This window comes from Pelophylax lessonae (genome assembly GCF_965119305.1).
Source record: "Pelophylax lessonae genome assembly, chromosome: 3".
NCBI lineage: Eukaryota > Metazoa > Chordata > Amphibia > Anura > Ranidae > Pelophylax > Pelophylax lessonae.
Window position 1 is genome coordinate 456,523,417 of NC_138770.1, and position 20,652 is coordinate 456,544,068.

At 42.7% G+C, this 20,652-nt stretch overlaps 1 protein-coding gene across 1 annotated transcript in view; it reads right to left on the reverse strand.

The window, feature by feature from the left end:
- Positions 1 to 17,269, reverse strand: part of KATNA1 (katanin catalytic subunit A1) — a 53,479-nt gene extending 36,210 nt beyond the window's left edge. Inside the window, exon 1 of the mRNA XM_082251590.1 lies at positions 17,104 to 17,269. Coding sequence (XP_082107716.1) covers positions 17,104 to 17,262 — 159 coding nt within the window. The 5' untranslated portion in view covers positions 17,263 to 17,269. The remainder of the gene's footprint in view (positions 1 to 17,103) is intronic.
- Between the last annotated feature and the right edge of the window lie 3,383 nt (positions 17,270 to 20,652).

Consider the following 20,652-nt stretch of genomic DNA (forward strand, 5'->3'; position numbering starts at 1 on the left):
GCAACATTTAGTCTTAATCTGAGGCATTATTCCTAAATAAAAAAAAAGGATTTCAGCAGTGCCAGATTAGCAAACAAAAGTAAACAAAAGTATTGCAAAAATCATACCTCAAGTTAATAAAATGATGCAGTATTGCTGGTCAGAGGAGTTTCAAAATAAACAGTCATTCAGCATGCACACACACAAAAGACAATAGACTCTTACCTATATCCTCAAACGCCAGTGAAGCTGTGTTAAAGGACAGAGAAATCACTCTATTTAGTTACTACTTGCATTCCTTTTTTTCAATGAACACATGTGTGCGTACAGTAATTTTACCAGAGTCTGAATTCTGCATTCTATTTTCATGATTTAATATTTACATATTTATTTAGATGCATGGTTAGATTTACATAAATGCAGGGTGCCAATTCTCCAATTGAAGGCCATTGTCTTTTTACTTGTCTAATAATGTGAACTACAGCTTCAGGAAACTTAAGGCAGGGCAGTGGAAATACGTTACAAAGAATGCTAGATAAGTCCCATCACCCATATCCTCCCACAGTACAAGCATTATGCAGAAGGCTTCATACATAAAGCATCATCAGATAAGAGTAACAAAGCATTGAGTTTATTTTTCTAGTCTAAAAAATAAAAATCTTACAACTGCATTTATCTTCCCTGAATCTCAAGTCAAAACATGTTTTTGTTTTGGGTATTGTAAGCAATGTTTAAAACTCCTATTGGTCTTCATTTATTGAAGACCTTTCCATTTGGAAAGTATTTTCTTTACTTCCTGTCCAGAATAAACTAGGAAGCAAGAGGAAATCTCTCCAAAGTAAGGGGAAATACGCCTTAGTCAGTTGTTACCAGAACAAGTGTGGCCACTAAAAGTTCTAGTAACAACTTTTTGGATTTTCCTTCCCTTTCAGTCTCTCCAACAGTAGTCATTGGGACAAATACAGAAGGCGAACCTAAACAATGGGGACACACAAAGCAATAAAAACCTAAAACTCTAACCATTCAACAAATTTTCTACAATGAACACAAAAAATGCTTTGGCTTTGTATACTTTATATTTTTACACACAATTATAATGCTCCTTGCAGTTAACTTCAGAAAATAATGTAAATTTGTTCCTCTTTTTAAAGGGGTTCTTATAAAAGGTAGATTTCTTTTTACCTTAATGCATTTTCTGCATTAAGGTAAAAACCCTTCTATTTGTCCACCCGAGCCCAATCTCTATCCAGCGTTGTGCCCGAAAGCATCGTCTCTCTCTCTGCTCTCTCTCTCCTGGCTGGCCAGGGAGGCAGCAGGGGAAGCCAATGGCTCCTGCTGCTGTCAATAACAGCCTGTGAGGAGAGAGCGGGCAGGGCCGAGCCATGTTTTGTGCATCAATGGACATAGAGGGCAGCTCAGGATGTAGCCCACATGAGTGCCCCCAAAGCAGGGGCTTGCTAGAGGCACTCAGCGGAGGGGCCAAGAAGACCAGGATTGGAGCTGCTCTGTGCAAAACCATTGTACAGAGCAGGAAAGTATGCCATGTTTGCTCTTTAGAAAAAAAAAATCCATTTACAATCACTTTACTGCAAACCTTGGCTGGCCTAATAGGTTTCTAAGGGTAGCAACAGTGCAAGTACAGGCAACAAGTGTTCCTAGGGAGTTACTTGGATCCTAAAGTTGAAATGTGACCAGGCTATGGACATTAAAAAATAAACATGCTTAGCAATCAGTAAGCTGTAAAATTAGCCAAAATATCTGCAGAACTGTGGAGTGATTTATCCTCAAGTACTTTCAATTTAATTTCATCAGTTTAGCTCATTGTGCCCCACCCCACCCAAAATATCACCTCTTCCATCTCCTATGAAAGAATAGAGCAGGTGCTCTGAACATGGGAGAGCAAAGTGCAATTTTAGTGCTACTCTTGTGAAGTTTAGGATAAATTATTCCACACAGTGCCCACTGTTACAGGCCTATAAAGGATTGTTTTAAAGCCACTTCCAGCTAATTAAGAATATAGCAATATTTAAATGCCCATACCCAAAGCTTCACCGCCCCCCCGGCATTCAACTGCCAAATATCAAACATTCAGTGAGCAGTAGATGCCTTGCCACTGAACACAGACTGACAGCAGGCAAATGAGTCTCAGCCCCCTATGCAACTTGGGCCTAAAGTCCAAAAGGCGCAGATGGAACCAATTATTTTTTATGTATAATCCATTACCTGCAGGAAGCAAGTATCTTTCTTGAAATGCCTCCTTTATAGCCACCGGATACTGTCCTGAGATGCTGTCTTTCAGCAGGGTGAGAGTTAGCAGCTAATGCGAAAAGGTTAGCTGCCTACCCACCCCCTTTTGCCCTTTCCACCATTCATATTGCTCTTATTACAACTCTCACACAATGCACTGCCTTCTGTGAATGAAGCAGGAGCAGATGAAGAACAGCATCTCCACCAAAAGGTGGTGCCTTGTATGAGAACAGTAATACAAGTACCCAAGGGTTCTTAAAGAGCTCAGCCAGGTGATTGCCAGACCATTATTCTTGATCTTTAAGAATAGTCTACAGACGGGTATGGTGCCAGCTGATTGGAAAAAAGCCAACATGGTACCAATATTTCAAAAAGGGCCGAGATATATCCAGGGTAACTATAGGCCGGGCAGCTTAACATCAGTAGTCTGCAAGATTTTGGAGGGGATGTTAAGGGACCACATACAAGACTTTAGTAATGAAAATGGTATTAGTAGTAATCAGCATGGATTCCTGAAAAATCGTTCTTGCCAAACCAATCTATTAACCTTCTATGATGAAGTGAGCTGCCACCTAGATAAAGGAAAGCCTGTGGATGTGGTGTATCTGGACTTTGCAAAGGCCTTTGACAACGTTCCCCACAAACGCTTACTGTACAAACTAAGTAGGGTAGGTATGGACCATAGGGTGAGTACCTGGATAGAGAACTGGCTCCAGGGGAGAGTGCAAAGGGTGGTGATTAATGGGGAGTACTCGGACTGGGCAGGTGTGGAAAGTGGGGTCCCCCAAGGTTCTGTCCTGGGAGCAATCCTGTTTAATTTATTCATAAATGATTTAGAGGAGGGGATATCAAGTACAATCTCAGTATTTGCAGATGATACTAAATTAGGCATGCCAATATCTTCTATGCAGGATGTGGAAACCTTACAAGCGGATCTGAACAAAATAATGGGGTGGGCAACTACAAGGCAGATGAGGTTTAATGTTGAAAAATGTAAAGTAATGCACTTGGGTGCCAGAAACACGAAAGCAAGCTACTCACTGGGGGGGAAACCTCTGGGTGAGTCTAGGATGGAAAAGGACCTGGGGGTACTGGTAGACAACAGGCTTGGCAGTGGCATGCAATGCCAAGCTGCTGCAAGCAAAGCCAACCAAATACTGGGATGTATAAAAAAGGGGATTTACTCCAGAAATAAAATATAGGTATACATGATACTTGATCCTTGGTCCTCTCCTCTCTGCTGCCCCTGTGTGTTGAATGGTATCCATGCCTCAGCCCCGGGTGGGGCATTTTCTGGATCGACTCTGGCCTACCCTTCCAATACTAGACTGCTCGTGGAGCTATGACACTGCTTAAGGTAGTGTTTATTCCATCATATTCTCTATCAATTTATTATTCCCCAAAAAAGTATAATATTACAATTTATATTCTTATTTTTAGATATATAATATTTATTCAAGCTCCTGATGAATGGACAGAGGTCCATGAAAACGCGTCGAGCCTACAAAAAACTCCTATCTTCTATTGAATTGTGATACAATTTAAGATTGTTAGCACACACAGATTTTGATGTTCTATTGTATTCATTAAATTTTTGAATGATCCATTGTGATCCTATAAACATTGTATTTATTCTGATGCAATATGTATTGTCTAAACGTTAGATTGCTTTAACTCTGTGTGTGGTCATTAACAATGTTTTCATAATATTAAATATTATATATTATATGCAATTATTCAATACATTTTTATGTCTAGTTGACCTCACTCAAAGCCCCACACCTCTGTCTGTTTTTATATTTATATATAGAGATAGAGGCAATTAGACGTTTGATGTGGCAAATCATGTATACCTATATTATTCCTACAAATTTGGGTGGAAGACACCCGCCTCTCCATGTTTTGCCACATTCATTTAGATCCTTTTTTTCATATAAATTTTAATAATATTTCCAACCATTAGTATTAATAACATCATTTTTATATAGAGATTTATCCATAAATATTGAACCTTTATCTAGTTTGGAGTGAGGCTGATGCGAGTTGTTTCAGTTTCCCTATCCGGGGCTGCGATGGGTGGCCGGCCACCTCCCCCTCCAGCCTGTCTCTGCCAATTGGCATCCAGGCTGGCGGCGGGGTTTCACGCCTTCCATCGGCGCCATGCTCAGTATGCTTGGTGAGTGACGCCCTGCAAAGTCATGTTGCCACGGCAACCTTTCCATCTGACGTCAGATGCGGTCCGTTCCTACTGATGTCCGGCCCTAATGGACCGGATGTGGGAGGTTCTATGACCCTCTATATATATACTGACGTTAGCATGGCGTTGGCGTGGACTCATTCTGACACCTGGAGATGCCCAGTCTGGATTGGATCAGCATATACTTTCATCTGACACTTTCATCTGAACCCGGTATTTTGGTACTTTTGGCAATACTTTCCTATTCACCTATTATGCACTTCTAGTTATTTCCTTTGCATTAGCTTCAGCTATGCTGTGGTCACTTTCTTTATCCCAGCGTTCCTATCCAGTATCCCCTGTTTGTCAGGGGGGTCCTTCTTTTCCTAGCTCACTTTTTCTTCTGATTCACCACAGTCTTCTCATGCACTTTTTCTATGTATTAATTTTGATACCTTCTAGCCGGATAATTATTCTGGTGGTTTTCTCTTGACACTTTCTCCGGGTCTATTTGTCTGTATTTACTTCTCGGAATATCTTTATATATTTCAAGATTTACCCTCTTAATATACTCATTCAATTTTGTATACACTTTTTTCAGAAACTTTTTTGGCCCCATTGTGTGCCCTGTATTAATATTTCCTAGAGTGGTGCCTTTAAATTTGTATATCACTTGATCCTTGGTCCTCTCCTCTCTGCTGCCCCTGTGTGTTGAATGGCATCCATGCATCAGCCCCGGGTGGGGCATTTTCTGGATCGCCTCCCCTTCCAATACTGGACTGCTCGTGGATCTAGGACACTGCTTAAGGTAGTGTTTATTTCATCATATTCTCCATCTTAATTTATTATTCCCCAAAAAAGTATAATATTACAATTTATATTCTTATTTTTAAATATATAATATTTATTCAAGCTCCTGATGAATGGACGGAGGTCCATAAAACGCGTCGAGCCTACAAATAACTCCTATCTTCTATTGAATTGTGATACAATTTAAGATTGTTAGCACACACAGATTTTGATGTTCTATTGTATTCATTAAATTTTTGAGTGATTCATTGTGATCCTATAAACATTGTATTTATTCTGATGCAATTTGTATTGTCTAAACGTTAGATTGCTTTAACTCTGTGTGTGGTCATTAACAATGTTTTCATAATAAATATTATATATTATATGCAATTATTCAATAAATTTTTATGTCTAGTTGACCTCACCTCCCACACCTCTGTCTTTGTTTTTATATCCAGAAATAAAGAGATTATTCTCCCACTCTACAAGACTCTGGTCCGGCCACATGTGCAGATACTATATGGTTCCTGCCTTTCAGCTATGTTGTTAAATTATAAATAGTCGCACCTGGTTAGGTACAAATATTTTTCAATCAGAATTCCAAAAATATCCAGAATTAGAATCAGATTTCCTATCAAACCTTACACTGCTTTACTTTAGATCACCCCCCCTCCATCTGTGATTATCTGGGCCATGATTTTTGGTACCCACTGTTTATCTCCCAGCCTCCTGACAGCCAGCTTCCAGTCGTTGTGACTTCTGCATTGCCAATGGACATTACCAGAACAGCACACTTGCTAAGCACCCAACAGTCTTCAAGGAGTGCTGCAAAAAAAAAAAATCCCCTCAACCTTTACCCAAGCATGGCATTGGAACAAACACTGGTGGGAGTTGTACACCATTAATGGTGCAATATTGGTATTTTACAGCTGCTACATTTCCCCTTTAATCAATTTGCATAACCTTTATTTTTATAGTACCTTATAAACCAGCCATTTAACATAATAAGTGTATTCTGAACTTTATGTTGGAGAAAGTAACTGCAGTAAGGTACAGAAAAGCGCAATCTACTTCAGATTAGCAGGATTTTGTACTTACTGTAAAATCCTTTTCTCAGGAGATCGATAAATAAATTGTATAGCTCAGAACAAAAATCCTGGTTTCTTTTTTTCAGTTCATTAAGGGACACAATAGTCAAAAGACAAATTGGGACGACCAAAAGCAATCCAACTGGGGGGCAACAGTAACAAAAAACTAACAGGCCCACATATCAATGCAGGACTAGGGACAGCCTGCAGCGGAAAGAGCTGCCTAAAAGTCCTTCTGACCTTAGGCTAGCTGCCTGATGCCGAAATGTCCAAAAGGCACTCACAAATCTAGCAGAGTGACCTAATAGAGAAGGGTGGAACCCGACACTTAAAGTGTGTGTCTAGGATAACACTCAGATATTCTAAGCAATCTGTCTGCTCCAGTCTTGACATTTGAAATTTCAGGATCCAATAGAACTTTTATAAGGTCTGTATATTTGTGCTGACTGTTCCCTCAGTGGGAGATCATCCAAGTATCCCACAATGGGAATGCTTTGGGAACATAGTAGGGCTAGCATGCTTGCTAATACCGTAGTCAACATTTTCATCAACTACAATATGACAAACTAAAAATGTCATTTTAGTCAAAAGAACATGACTAAAACTAAATTGAAATTTGAGGTCAAAATTAACACTGCACTACAACATAATAATAAGTAGGGGGCATCAACTAAGCTGCTGAAATAAGGAAAAAAAAAGGCTTTTCTTTTTTTTTTCCTTAATATTTAATGTTGGTAATAAACTGAGGTAATATGTGCAATGGCATTACAGCCAACAGAGTTTACAGTTTTTTGTATTTTAAATTTGCACTTCAGTTTGAACAAAAGCAATATTTTTGTTTAGAAAACTTGGTTTGATTTATAAAGATGTAATATATAATAATAATGGCTAAATCTGTGTCTGTAGTGCTGTTCAAACCTTAATAGTAATGTTCAAACCTTAATACCATAAATAATAACGTTCTTCGATTTTTACTCCAGGTGTATACAATGAATTTGGCATTTCTACAGAAAAGCTTAAAGCAGTAATAAAATTCAGCTTTGTCATTTTTACCTACTGGTAAGCCTATAATAAGGGTTACCTATAGGTAAAATTAATATCTTCTAAATGTGCACCGTTTAGGAGATATTCACCCTGGATGTAGCCAGTGACGTCACTGGTGCATGCGCTCTAAAAGGTCTGGCATACCGTTCTGGACCTTCAGAGCTTCATGCCACAGCTGAGGGCTCCCATGCGTATGGTGGGAGTGATTTCTTCATGGCTTTGGCCACTCACAGCTGGAGCCTGTGAACCCCGAAGAAAGCCCAGGGGAAGATGGAAGCCCTGTCAATGGTGACAGCGTACCTCTGGAGGGCTTCGTTCTAAGGTATGTATTTTATAATGTGCTGATATGCAAAGCATACTAGCACATTATGCAACTGCCTTACAGGCTTTTTTTTTTTTTTTTTTTTTTTTGCTGCGGTTTACTACCGCTTCTAATAATGCATTACACTGTTACTAAACACATTATATTTTAGTCAACTAAAATTTGACAAAACGAAAACAATTCAGGCGACTAAAATATGATTAATACTAAAATGGCATTTTAGTCAAAAGCAAAGTGCCCAAAGGTCACATTCTAGGCAGGCACTACGATCTTCAGTCCAGTGAAGTCCCAAGAACGGCCTCCAAAGCCATTATGAAGGATACGCACATCCAGGTGGCTACCTAAAGAGGCCCGCTCAACAGTATGTTGACAAAGTCTTCAATGAAGGAAAAATAAATATTGAAAAAGAAAAAAAATGGGTAGATGGCTCTCTGTAAGCCACAAAGCAATGGATTGCAATGTTGCAGAGTACAGGAGGATTTCTAGAGCAGAAAACTGCCTGAAAATTGTAAAAAATAAATACTAGTTGTGGTTTGTACCTGTAATACAGCCCAGAATTAATAGTGCGCAATTTGCTTTTTTTGTCCTACCTAAAAATCCTGCCCAAAATATAACATGACCGTTTGACCCTTACTTGACCATTCACAGAGAGAAACACAGGGGCAGGCGTCACAATGAATAATCACTGTGGTAGCCAATCAAAGGCTACCACAGCAATCAGGTGACCCAAAATTGTGAGTTTCACTAGTATGGGTCCCAGGGCTCTCTGTGAGACCCCAGTCTCTGTGCTGGGAGTGCGCTGTGCAGCGCACTCCCATCACAAAGGAAGGTACACAAATGCGGCCCCACGGCAAAAAGCTCAGTGTAATGTCAAGGGGTTAATGAACACAATACCCAAGTTAAAAGTCTTTGATACAGTTTACAGTAATTTGGGAGGACCTTTATGGCTATTAACTAAATCATTGCCAAAATTTAACATGAAAGATTGAATGCATAGGGCATGTCGAAGATGGCAGTGTGAGCAGTCATGCTTCCCAGAGCTCTGCGTTCTTTTTTTCCCTACCAGGCTTGCCCTTATCCTGCGCTGGGTGAATCAATCCCCTATGCCTTACAAATCATCTGGGAAGTCGAGGGGTGAGAAACTTTGATTTCCCCCGTGTGTGCCTGATCTAGCCAGTCCAGTGCTGTGGGTTGCAGGAAGAATTCCAATATGGCTACCCAGATGAATCAAGCAGACACCACCACTCCTCTCCCGGGCATTCCTCAAGTTATGGTAGCGATAATAGCCTGCCAGTCTTTCCTGACAGGGAAGATAGAAGCAGCGCAGCTGGTCACCGGCCTCATTACACAGGACCTGGACAAGATCCGTACCAGGCTCACTAATACCAAGCAACGAGTCAGCCACGTGGAAGACATCTCACAGGAGCCTACCACAGCCATTCGCATTTTGCAAACCAAAAAGGTGAGAGCCTTAGAATATAGGGCTGAAGATGCCAAAAACCACAGTAGGAGGAATAACTTGTGCATAGTGGGCCAGACAGAGGGGGCTGAGGGCAAGAATCCCACTGTTTTTGTAGAGGATCTGCTGCGCTCTATACTACCTCTGGCTCAGCTTTCCCCTTATTTTACTGTAGAGAGGGCTCACAGGGTGTTGCCACAATCAGGCCCTGATGGCTCCCCTCCCTGCACACTAATCCTCAGGCTGCTGAATTTCAGAGACCGAGAGGAGATTCTACGGGCTGCACGGGCTAAGGGGGAACTCTCCTAGCAAAAAAATAAATTGCTCCTATTCCCAGATTACACTATGGAGAAGCAGAAACAATGCAGGTCATTCAACACAGTCAATGCAGCCATCGGGCTAAAGGAATCAAATACAGTATCCTGTTCCCGGTGAAGTTACTGGTGGTGGATGGGGAAACCGACAGATTCTTCACTAATCCCAAAGATGCTGCTTCTTGGCTGGAATCACTTCCGCTTTTGAGATGAGTGTGCTCCCCGTTTATCCCCCCTCATTGACGAGAAAGTTTATTCCGTTTTGTTCCAAAGGCTATTGCTGACTTTTTTTGTCGTTTTGGTTTTTTCACAGTACTCTTTATAGCTCATGCAATGGTCTTTACCACTTACGATTTTCAGCAACCCTGTGTACAGTGTACTATATTGGGAGGAGGGTGGTCTTCTGTATGGATGGGTCTAGGGCCTCTAGTAGGTTGTGAAGATGCACCAGTGCTCCTAAGAATATTTTTTATTTTATTTTTACATAACATGGCCAAGTTCTCAGTGCTCTCCTGAAATGTTCGGGGCTTGAACTCAGTAGTTAAGCGCTCCCTTGTATTCACTTACCTAAAAATTACTTCCCCAAAGATATGCATTATTCAGGAGACCCATTTGGTGGGTTCTCGCATTCGCAGTCTTAAAAAGGCTTGGGTAAGCGATCACGCTACTTACTCTAGTTACTCTAGGGAAGTGAGCATTTTGGTGCATAGGTCCCTTCCTCTTCAACTCATGGATGTTAGGACAGATCCAGGCGAAAGATATGTTCTCATACATGCAATCATCGCTTCTAATACATATGTACTGGTGGGGCTTTATCTGCCTCCTCCGGCTGATGTTACCTTTCTTTACAGTATTATGTAGCTCATGTTACAATATGGGGTAAGAATGTACTGAAAGTGGAGGATTTTAATTTGGCTTCCTGGCCGGCCCTAGACAGACTCCACCCATCCCCTAGATCAGGGGTAATGAATTAAAATTCAAGGAGGTCCGGTTGCTAAAATTTTCTTTGGGCCGAGGTCCGAATCTGAAGTCTTTGCTATGACTCAGAAAGATGGGCAAAACAAAAACGTGTCCATCAGCGTTGCTCTTAACATAAAATATGCCCATCAGAGTGCCCCCTAACATAAAATGTGCCCATCAGAGTGCCCCCTAACATAAAATGTGCCCATCAGAGTGCCCCCTAACATAAAATGTGCCCTTAGCATAAAATTTGCTCATCAGCGTGACCCTTAACATAAAATAAGGGACACGCTGATGGGCACATTTTATGTTAGGGGGCACTCTGATGTGCACATTTTATGTTAGGGGGCAATCTGATGGGCATATTTTATGTTAGGGGGCACTCTGATGTGCACATTTTATGTTAGGTTGCACTCTGATGGGCAAAACAAAACGTGTAAATCAGCATTGCTCTTAACATAAAATATGGCCATCAGAGTGCCCCTTAGCATAAAATATGCCCATCAGATTGCCCCCTAACATAAAATATGCCCATCAGAGTGCCCCTTAGCATAAAATATGCCCATCAGAGTAGCATAAAATATGCCCATCAGAGTGCCCCCTAACATAAAATGTGCCCTTCAGAGTGCCCCTAACATAAAATGTGCCCATCAGAGTGCCCCCTAACATAAAATTTGCCCATCAGAGTGCCCCCTAACATAAAATGTGCCCATCAGAGTGCCCCCTAACATAAAATGTGCCCATCAGAGTGCCCCCTAACATAAAGTGCCCATCAGAGTGCCCCCTAACATAAAATGTGCCCATCAGAGTGCCCCCTAACATAAAATGTGCCCATCAGAGTGCCCCCTAACATAAAATGTGCCCATCAGAGTGCCCCCTAACATAAAATGTGCCCATCAGAGTGCCCCCTAGCATAAAATGTGCCCATCAGAGTAGCATAAAATGTGCCCATCAGAGTAGCATAAAATGTGCCCATCAGAGTAGCATAAAATGTGCCCATCAGAGTAGCATAAAATGTGCCCATCAGAGTGCCCCCTAGCATAAAATGTGCCCATCAGAGTGCCCCCTAGCATAAAATGTGTCCATCAGAGTGCCCCCTAGCATAAAATGTGCCCATCAGAGTGCCCCCTAGCATAAAATAGGCCCATCAGCGTGACCCGTAACATAAAATAAGGGGCACTCTGGGCACATTTTATGTTAGGGGGCACTCTGATGGGCACATTTTATGTTAGGGGGCACTCTGATGGGCACATTTTATGTTAGGGGGCACTCTGATGGGCAAAACCGTGTAAATCAGTGTTGCGCTTAACATAAAATCTGCCCATTAGAGTGCCCCTTAACATAAAATCTGCCCATTAGAGTGCCCCTTAACATAAAATCTGCCCATTAGAGTGCCCCTTAACATTAAATCTGCCCATTAGAGTGCCCCTTAACATTAAATCTGCCCATTAGAGTGCCCCTTAACATTAAATCTGCCCATTAGAGTGCCCCTTAACATTAAATCTGCCCATTAGAGTGCCCCTTAACATAAAATAAGGGGCATGCTGATGGGCACATTTTTTTTATGGGGCACTCTAATGAGCACTACAAAATATGCCCATCAATCTGCACACTTTAAAAACCTCCCATCAGCTTTAAGTGCAGCTATGACCACATTCCTTTCTCCCCTTGTGCTCCACATACCTGGAGCCAGGAGCCGAGCCAGAAGCCACGAGTAGGGGGGCGGGGCGCGCACATAATGTCACGCCCCAACTCGCTGCCTGGCTGAATGGGAGCCGCAGTCAGGAGCGGGGGGCGGGTCGTGCGCGTGACGTCACGCCCCTACTCGCGGCCCGACAGGACACCGGCCGGGAACCGCAGCGCACACACAGTACGTCACTGGTTGCTGGGACACCCGCGGTCCCAGCAAACCATTGAATGAATAAAGGAGGCGGCCTCGCGGTCCGGGTGAAAGCATCGTGCGGGCCGCCAATGGACCGCGGGCCGCCATTTAGTGACGGCCGCCCTAGATGGTCCCCTGATCTTTTACAGTGGGCCTCCACCTTTGCATTGCTGGACGCCTGGTGTCACTTCAATCCTTCAGACAGGAATTACACCTGTCACTCCTCTAGGTTCCTTACCCTCTCCTGCATAGATATGGTGCTTACTACTCAGGCTCTGCTGCAGATGATATTGGAGGTAAAAATTCTCCCAAGGGGTATTTCAGATCACGCCACCCTCATGATCACCTTGCTTTTAGGTCCTCCTGCTGGACGTGGACTGTGGAGACTGTCTGGTCACTGGATAGCAGACCCTAACATTCACGAGGATATGCCTGAAGCTCTGTCATTATTGGTTGGCTAATGAGGATACCTAAGATCCCTTGCTGGTATGGGATGCCTTTAAAAGGGTGGCTCAAAGGCGAATATATATCCCATATTGCTGGAACTAGAAAGTAAATCGGTGCAATCTTTGGAGGAACTAAAAGGAGACCTTCTCTGTACAGAGGCTGTCTATGTTTCTGATCCTTCGCCTCTGAACTATGGGTCCTGGCAGTATGCGATATGGGTAGTGAAAACTGCATAGGTTTGAAATGACAAAAAAAATAATGTAAGCCCAATGTATTTTTGAACATGAACAATGGTAGGATGCTGGCATGGTTGTCTTGGGGACACTTCACCACTAATCATATTGGTAGAATCCGAGATAAGGGAGGAGTTCACCTGGTTGAGCCTGACAAAATTAATCACCAATTTATACAGTATTATAGCTCATTGTACTCTACCAGGGTGGACTATGAGGAATCAGACCTTAACCTCCTGCCACTGCACACATACGGCCGGTGGGAGCTTCTTCCTGAGTGGACATTCCTGAACGTCCTTCAGAAGGAGCGTGCCCACGCAGCTGTGTGATCCCGGTGTGCCTGTGTCCCCCAGACACAGCACAACACCGCTCGGCAAGAGGGCTCTATGATTGGCCCTCCTGATCACAAAAAGGGGTAATTGTACTGTCCTGACATTTTAGGGCCTCAAGAATTGATAGGTAGTCAGTACATCAGGATTGATCAATTTTGAATGATACGTAGCCTAGCTTGTAGACTCTATAACTTTCACACAAACCTATTATACACTCATCAGGATTTTTTTTTACCAAAGGCATGTAGCAGAATACATTCTTGCCTAAATTTATAACGAAATTTGATTTTATTGGATTTCTTTTAAACAGAAAAGTAGAAATTTTCACTTTTTTGCTTATATCGCAAAAAATAAAAACCCAGTGGTGAATAAATACCACCAAAAGAAAGCTCTATTTGTGTGAGCAAAATTATTAAAATTTAATTTGGGTACAGTGTAGCATGACTGAGTAATTGTCAAATTGTGAGAGCACGGAAAGCTGAAAATTGATCTGGGAAGGAAGGAATCTGTCAGAGGCGGTGATTGTGTTGGTGCCCAAGCCTGGTAAGGACCCCGAGGAATGTGCATCTTACAGACCGATTTTCTTACTTAATGTAGACGCAAAGATTCTAGTTAAGATCCTGGCTTATCGGTTGTCACAGGTACTGGATGAGCTCATCCAGGTTGACCAGATTGGGTTTATATGCCCAGTAAGGGCACAGACATCAACCTGAGACATCTATTCCTTAATTTGTCCACCACACATGACAAGAGGGGCACTAAAATCATTGCCTCTTTGGATGCCGAAAGATGCATCCGTTGAAGGGGGGGGGGGGGTACCTCCGGGAGATATTAGGCAGATATGGGTTTGGTCCTCAGTTCCTAAGTTGGCTGCCTATGCTATACCGAGATCCCACCACTTGTATTCGCACTAATGGCAGGATTTCCACAAAATTTCCCCTTCATCGGGGTACGCGCCAGGGGTGTCCCCTTTCTCACCGTCTTTCTGCTCTAGCTTTGGAGCCACTGGACATCTTGATACAGGCTTCCCAGCAGGTTGAGGGGCTGTGGGCCTGTCCCCTGGAGGAAAAGGTGTCACTTCATGCAGACGATAATCTTATATCTCCATGATGCAAATTTCTCCTTAAGGGCCGCCCTGGCACTCTTTGACAAGTTTGGGCGTTTCTCTGAGGTCCATATTAGTTGGTCCAAATCTATACTTTTCCCCCTTGGATCCCTTGTCACAAGCAACAGCTAGGAGCACGCACTTGGTATGTGTTGATAATTTTAGGTATTGGGCATCCATATCCAGTGTAACCCCGGTAAGTTCTATGACCTTAATATTCATCCTGTGCTTGCACAATTGCGTGGCAAGTGTTTATCATGGGGGTCCCATTAAAACTTCTGGGGTGTATTAATCTTCAAATTTAATTATATTTTTCATAAATGCCCGTGTGTATTCCAGGCTCCTTCTTCAAAGAGCTGGACCGCTGTATTGGTACCTTAATATGAGATGGATCCTCCCACGGCAGGCAAAGTCTACTCTGTGTCTCCCTATAAAATGTGGAGGATTGGCACTGATTAGTCTAGACTCCCCTAAGATGGAGAGGCTGTGGGAGGCTTGGAGGGCAGACATCCCCTCACTGGACAGAGAGGATTGGGAGGACTGCTTTGAGGACAGCTCCAAGTTAGTTATCTCTTCCAGAGATAAACTGATACAAACTAAATTCCTGCATAGGATTGATTATACTCCCCAAAGGTTGCACTGAATATATACACATTCTATTTGTAGCCGATATCACTCGGATACTGGTACATACTTCCACATGTTCTGGACTTGTCCCAGGGTGGCACAGTATTGGGCTCAAGTCTTTGTAGTCATAAATGGTCATCTCCAGCTGTTCCTGGTGCAGTCTCTGGAGCTAGCACTACTAGGCATACAAGAAGACGATCAGATGCCTTAATACACTAAGCTTTTTTTTTTTTTAAATAATCTTTATTTAACAAATTCAAAACAACATACAGAAATATAAAATAGCAAAGAAGTGCATAAGTGCATGTAGGAGAAAAAGAACACAGAAAAGGCACAATCGGCATTATGTTCAGTCCGGACATCATTAGTGAAACAAAAAGAAAAAGTCCATAGGGATCAATCAATCAGTCATTGTGAAAGCGTGTGCCAATATCGGCCAAACAGCAAATACAATTATGGACCCCCAGGATGCGCTGTGTCTGTCAGTGCCACCCAAAAAAAGGGATCCCCGCAGAGGAGGCCGGAGGGCCCGACAGACACCACACACAATTCCAGCATCTGTACACATTAACGTCCGTGTTACAGTTTATACAGCCGCAGAATCGACTACTGGCCTCAGAGAGACAAGAAAAGAAAAGAAAAGGGAAAAAAGAAAAAAGGGGGGGGGGGAGAGATAGTATAGAGGAAAAGACAAACATGAAGGATAAAACAGGGAGGGAAAGGGAGGTCCAGGGAGGGGGCGCGGGCCCCAGGCTGGAGAAGACCAGGTAGGAGTCCTAGAGTTCAGCCGCTAATATTAGAAGTGTGTTCATCAGAGATCTCATCAGAGTAATACATCCATCCCGTCCAAGTGTCCTTAAAGCGTTCCTCCCTACCCTGTGACGTGAGAACACGTCTTTCGGCTTCCATCACTAGGTTGACCTCCTTTTTCCACTCAGAGAGCGTGGGGCAGGCGGAACTCCGCCAATGCCTCGGTATGAGGCACTTGGCGGCGTTCAGCAGGAAAGGAACTATACTACGTTTGTAGCGTTTAATCGAGGAGTGTGTATCATGGAACAGGTATTGAAGGGGAGCACGGGAAGGAGGGGTGAGCGACAGCTTGGATACCCAAAGATGTACAGCGTCCCAGAAGGGCTGCAGCAGGGGACACTCCCACCAAATGTGGAGGAAAGTGCCTACCTGACCGCAGCCCCTCCAGCAATGGGGGTCCGAGCCCGGAAATATCCGAGCCAACTTGGCAGGGGTCCTGTACCAGCGGGCCACAAATTTATAGGCCAACTCCTGTATCCTGGTGCTAATAGAGGAGACATGGGTCAAACGCAGAATGCGAGAGAGTTGCGGAGGGGAAAATTCCACCCCCAGCTCTCTCTCCCATTCCTTCATGAAATAGGGAGGCGAGGAGGAGACCCCGCTCAATAACAATTTGTACATGTGCGACAGTAGGTGGCGGGATTCCGGAGGATCGACAAACCACTTTTCGAAGTCCGAGAGGCCATTTATCGGGCGTGGAGCAGTTGGGAGTGTGACGAAAAAGTCAGTCAGTTGCCTATAGCGCCAGTCAGACAATACACTAAGCTTTTGAGCAGATCTCTTGTATTATGCCAAGAAAGCTATTTTGCTTAAATGGAATACAGGTTCCCCCCAACTGTAGTCTTCTGGAAAACTCTATTAATGGTGCCTTACCATTGTATAAATTGACCTACTTGAAAAGAACTGTCCCAAGAAGTTTGACAGAATTTGGCAACCCTGTGTGATGAGTTCGTTGCTCCATTACATCTCCTTTATGCGTGCACTTTTGCCTTAAATTGTACTGGTGAAGTATTGTACCATAGGTGTGAAAATACTCTACTGTATTAATGTTGGTTGTCCGTTTACTTGTGCTGCATACCTTCCTGTAATTGGTTATATCTGTGCTGCATACCTTCCTGTAATTGGTTATGTCTGTACCATATTGTTTTCTTTTTCTACAATAAAATTGATATTCTGACTGTGAAAAAAAGATTGAATGCCTGACTTGACCAAATTGCAACTACTGCATATGTCTACTCTAAAACCTTAATGTGCAAATTCAAACATTAGATATAAAGATGTCTTACCTGTTGCCATTTCTGCTGTAAGAAGGTGTCCTTAACATATAAATATTTGCTCATCTGGTCCAATACACCCTGATAGTAAACCAGGGCAGAATCATAGTTGCCCAGAAGAGCATATTCACGTGCCAGCTTCACATTCTCACTTATCATAAGTAGACTCATTCTGATTACTGCAAAAGGAAAAAAAAAATATTATAACTTTTCTCGAAGACATAAAAAAAAAAAAAAAAAAATATGAGACTATCACGCACTGGGATCCCACCAGATTATTATATTATCCGCTTATAATCTACACTAGTGCTGACACCCTCGCTCCTGGAGTGCTACTAAAGATACTTCTGCCTCTCTACACAATTCAGATTCTGTCTGATGAAGCGGCTCCGACAGTCACTACTTGCGCAACCACCCAGTGTGTCTGCCTTACACAGAATCTGACTTTGGCTGTTTCATCTCACATAAGCAGTTACCAATGTACCAAAAACCGAATGTTTTGAGCAGCTGAAAACAAATACTACCTGAACATCTCTGGTAAATATGCAAACTCTCTTTTAAACATTTGTACCAGAGTTTTTGAGAGTGTCTGAGCCCTGAGAATTTTTTTTTAATTATTTTTAAAAAATGGAAAGCTAGTTACTAGAACAAAAAATGCACTGAAGGCTTTTTTGTGCGTTTTTTTACAAACATTTGTTATGTTTTCAGGCACTTCCACTGAAAGTCTATTGGGATCAAAAATTCTTAAAACTATGCTTAAACCTGCTCCCACCTCCCTTCCAACTCCTATTCTAACTACCCTGTGAAAGAAAGATGTGTATACTTACCTATTCTGAGGGTGTTCCATTCCGGTCATGTGACTAGGCTGTGAAACCGTTTCACACATGTGGTATCCCCATACACTAGAAAGCCTTAAGGCGCTGTTTGGACCTAAGGTCTCGCTATGCGGCTAGACTGTGAAAAAGTCTAACACGTGGTATCACCGTACTCCGAAGAAGTAACAAAATGTGTTTTGGGGTGTAATTGTAAGTATGTCAATGCTGCGTGTGAGATTTAACTTGTTAAAAATAGCAACTGTGTGCAAGAAAAAAAAATGTGCCGGAATTTCTGCCTTTTAATTTACCGATATTGCAGATATTTCGGGAAAGTGCATGTACTGGGGTGATGCCTGCAGCTAGAGGCCGGTACTGGTGTCCATAGCCGACGGTCGGCTGTCTTGTAATGACAACCGATGCGGCTGAGAAGCCGCTTGGCTGTCATTCCAAGGAGCAGGAGACCCGGGCATCCTACCTCCACTGCCGCCGTCTGATCGGGTCTCCATCTGCACCGCCGCCGTCTGACCGAGTCTCCATTTCGGCGCCGCCGAGTACCCGGAAGTGAGGTCACGCCGAATTCAAAATCTTACAGCATTCAAAACAGCCAAACTTGGCGTTTTGAATGCTTTAAGTGCAGAGGAGGGGTTTGGGGTCTTTTAGACCCCTAGATCCCTCCACCACAATACCTGTAGGCATTAAAAAAATATATATATATTTTTTTTTTTTAATGTTCGAAAATATCGGCCGATACCCGATGACCAAAATATCGGTGGTAAAAAAAACGATATTAGTTGATTATATTATATATATATATATACACATATATACATATATACACATATATACACACATACAAACACACACACACACACACACACACACACACACACGCGCGCCCGTATGCCTCTTACTAAATACCTTCTACTGTCTACTTTCCAAAAAAAAAAAAAAAGTCAAGTTTGGGGGTATTTGTCCTTACCTTTAAAGAAATGAGATAATGAGATAAGCTGTGAGGACTGATTATATATCACACACTTAGTACACGCGATAACATTCACGCAGACTAAATATACACCTATTCATTTTCTTGGCCATCTGAAAAATGTAATAACTACAGTAAAAAAAAAAAAAAAAGTGTTTATTTCCTTTGGATAGTAAAAGATAAAAAAAAAAAAAAATCCAGTGGTGTTTAAATACTGGCAAGAGAGTTAAAAAGGGTTATAAAAGTAATTTGGGTATAGTGTTGCGTGGCTGAGTAATTGTCAAAGTGTGACAGGACAAAAAAAAAAAAAACAGCCTGGACTGGAAAAGGATGAAACCGTCACCCTTTTATAACCCCCCCCCCCCCCCCACCACAAAAAAAAAAAAAAAAAAAAAAAAACAACAGTTGTACATATAAAAAAAGGCAAGCTTATTACCTTAAAATGCCAGAATAATTATTCAAGCAGTCACACAAAATTTAGGTACATTGAACATCAAGATTTGAAAGTAGCATGACAAGTAAAAGCAGTACATGTAAATAATCTTTTTGTTTGCATTACAGCACACTTGTAACTCCTTTATGCACCTCTCCCATAAAACATGCACGAACAGGATCAGGAAGGTATCCATCCAGGATGCTTAGAATGATGCTGACCCACCCATGTAAAAGTAAACACAGAAGAAACCGCGGTGTTGATAATTACATCACACATTACAGATACAGTACGTCTGTATTCATAAAGCCAAAATCAATCTTGTAAGGATTATTCTGCTGAAAGGATTACTTCACCTTTCTATTAGCCTCCAGAAAATCCTGATTTACTACACTGCAGAGTGATGTCAGACTTTTTACAGAGCAAAAAACAAGTACATTGTTAAAGTACAGTATTCCTAAAAAGCCAGGGATCACATCTGCCAGGTTTTTATTGAGGTCTGTGTCCCAGGTATGGGCATTCACCCTGTGGTACGTTTATCATTACTAAAAAGTGAAAAAATACAAACATTTTGGGTTGTCCCCAAAACAACAGGGAAATATCCCAATAGTGGGCACTAGTTTCCTCTCAAGTCCTGTTTGGCTATGGTTCAGGAAGTGAAATTAATAGGACACAGATGGCAAGAAAAAAAAAAAAAAAAATCAAAAAACGGGTTATAACCTTCCTTTATGACGTCATCTGTGACACAAGGGGCGTGGTCTCCCGATGACGTCATCTGGCGGCCACGCCCCTAATGGCTATATAATAAGCTGCAGAGACCAGAGGCCGGCATAATCGCTGGAGACGTCGTCGGAGGAGGACCGGAGGAAGAAGGACAGCCGACAGCAAAAGAGCAGAAGACCGGAGAGGAGAAGACAAGAAGATTGGACAGCAGAAGGGCAGACAGCAGAAGACCCTCGGAGAGGAGAAGACAAGAAGGGCGGACAGCAAAAGAGCAGAAGACCCTCGGAGAGAAGACAGCAGAAGACCCCCGGAGAGGAGAAGACAGAAGACCCCCGGAGAGGAGAAGACAAGAAGGGCGGACAGCAAAAGAGCAGAAGACCCTTGGAGAGGAGAAGACAGCAGAAGACCCCCGGAGAGGACAAGAGCCGGATGAAGATTTTTAATAAATTTTCCAAAACGTCTCCTGTCGTTATTTCCATACACTGCATTTTATGGGGTGAATGAGTAGGGGTACAGTGTACCCCATACCCATTCACATAGGGAGGGGTCCGGGATCTGGGGGGGGCTTCCAGATTCCGATGAGCCCCCTGCCCGCAGACCCCCACAAC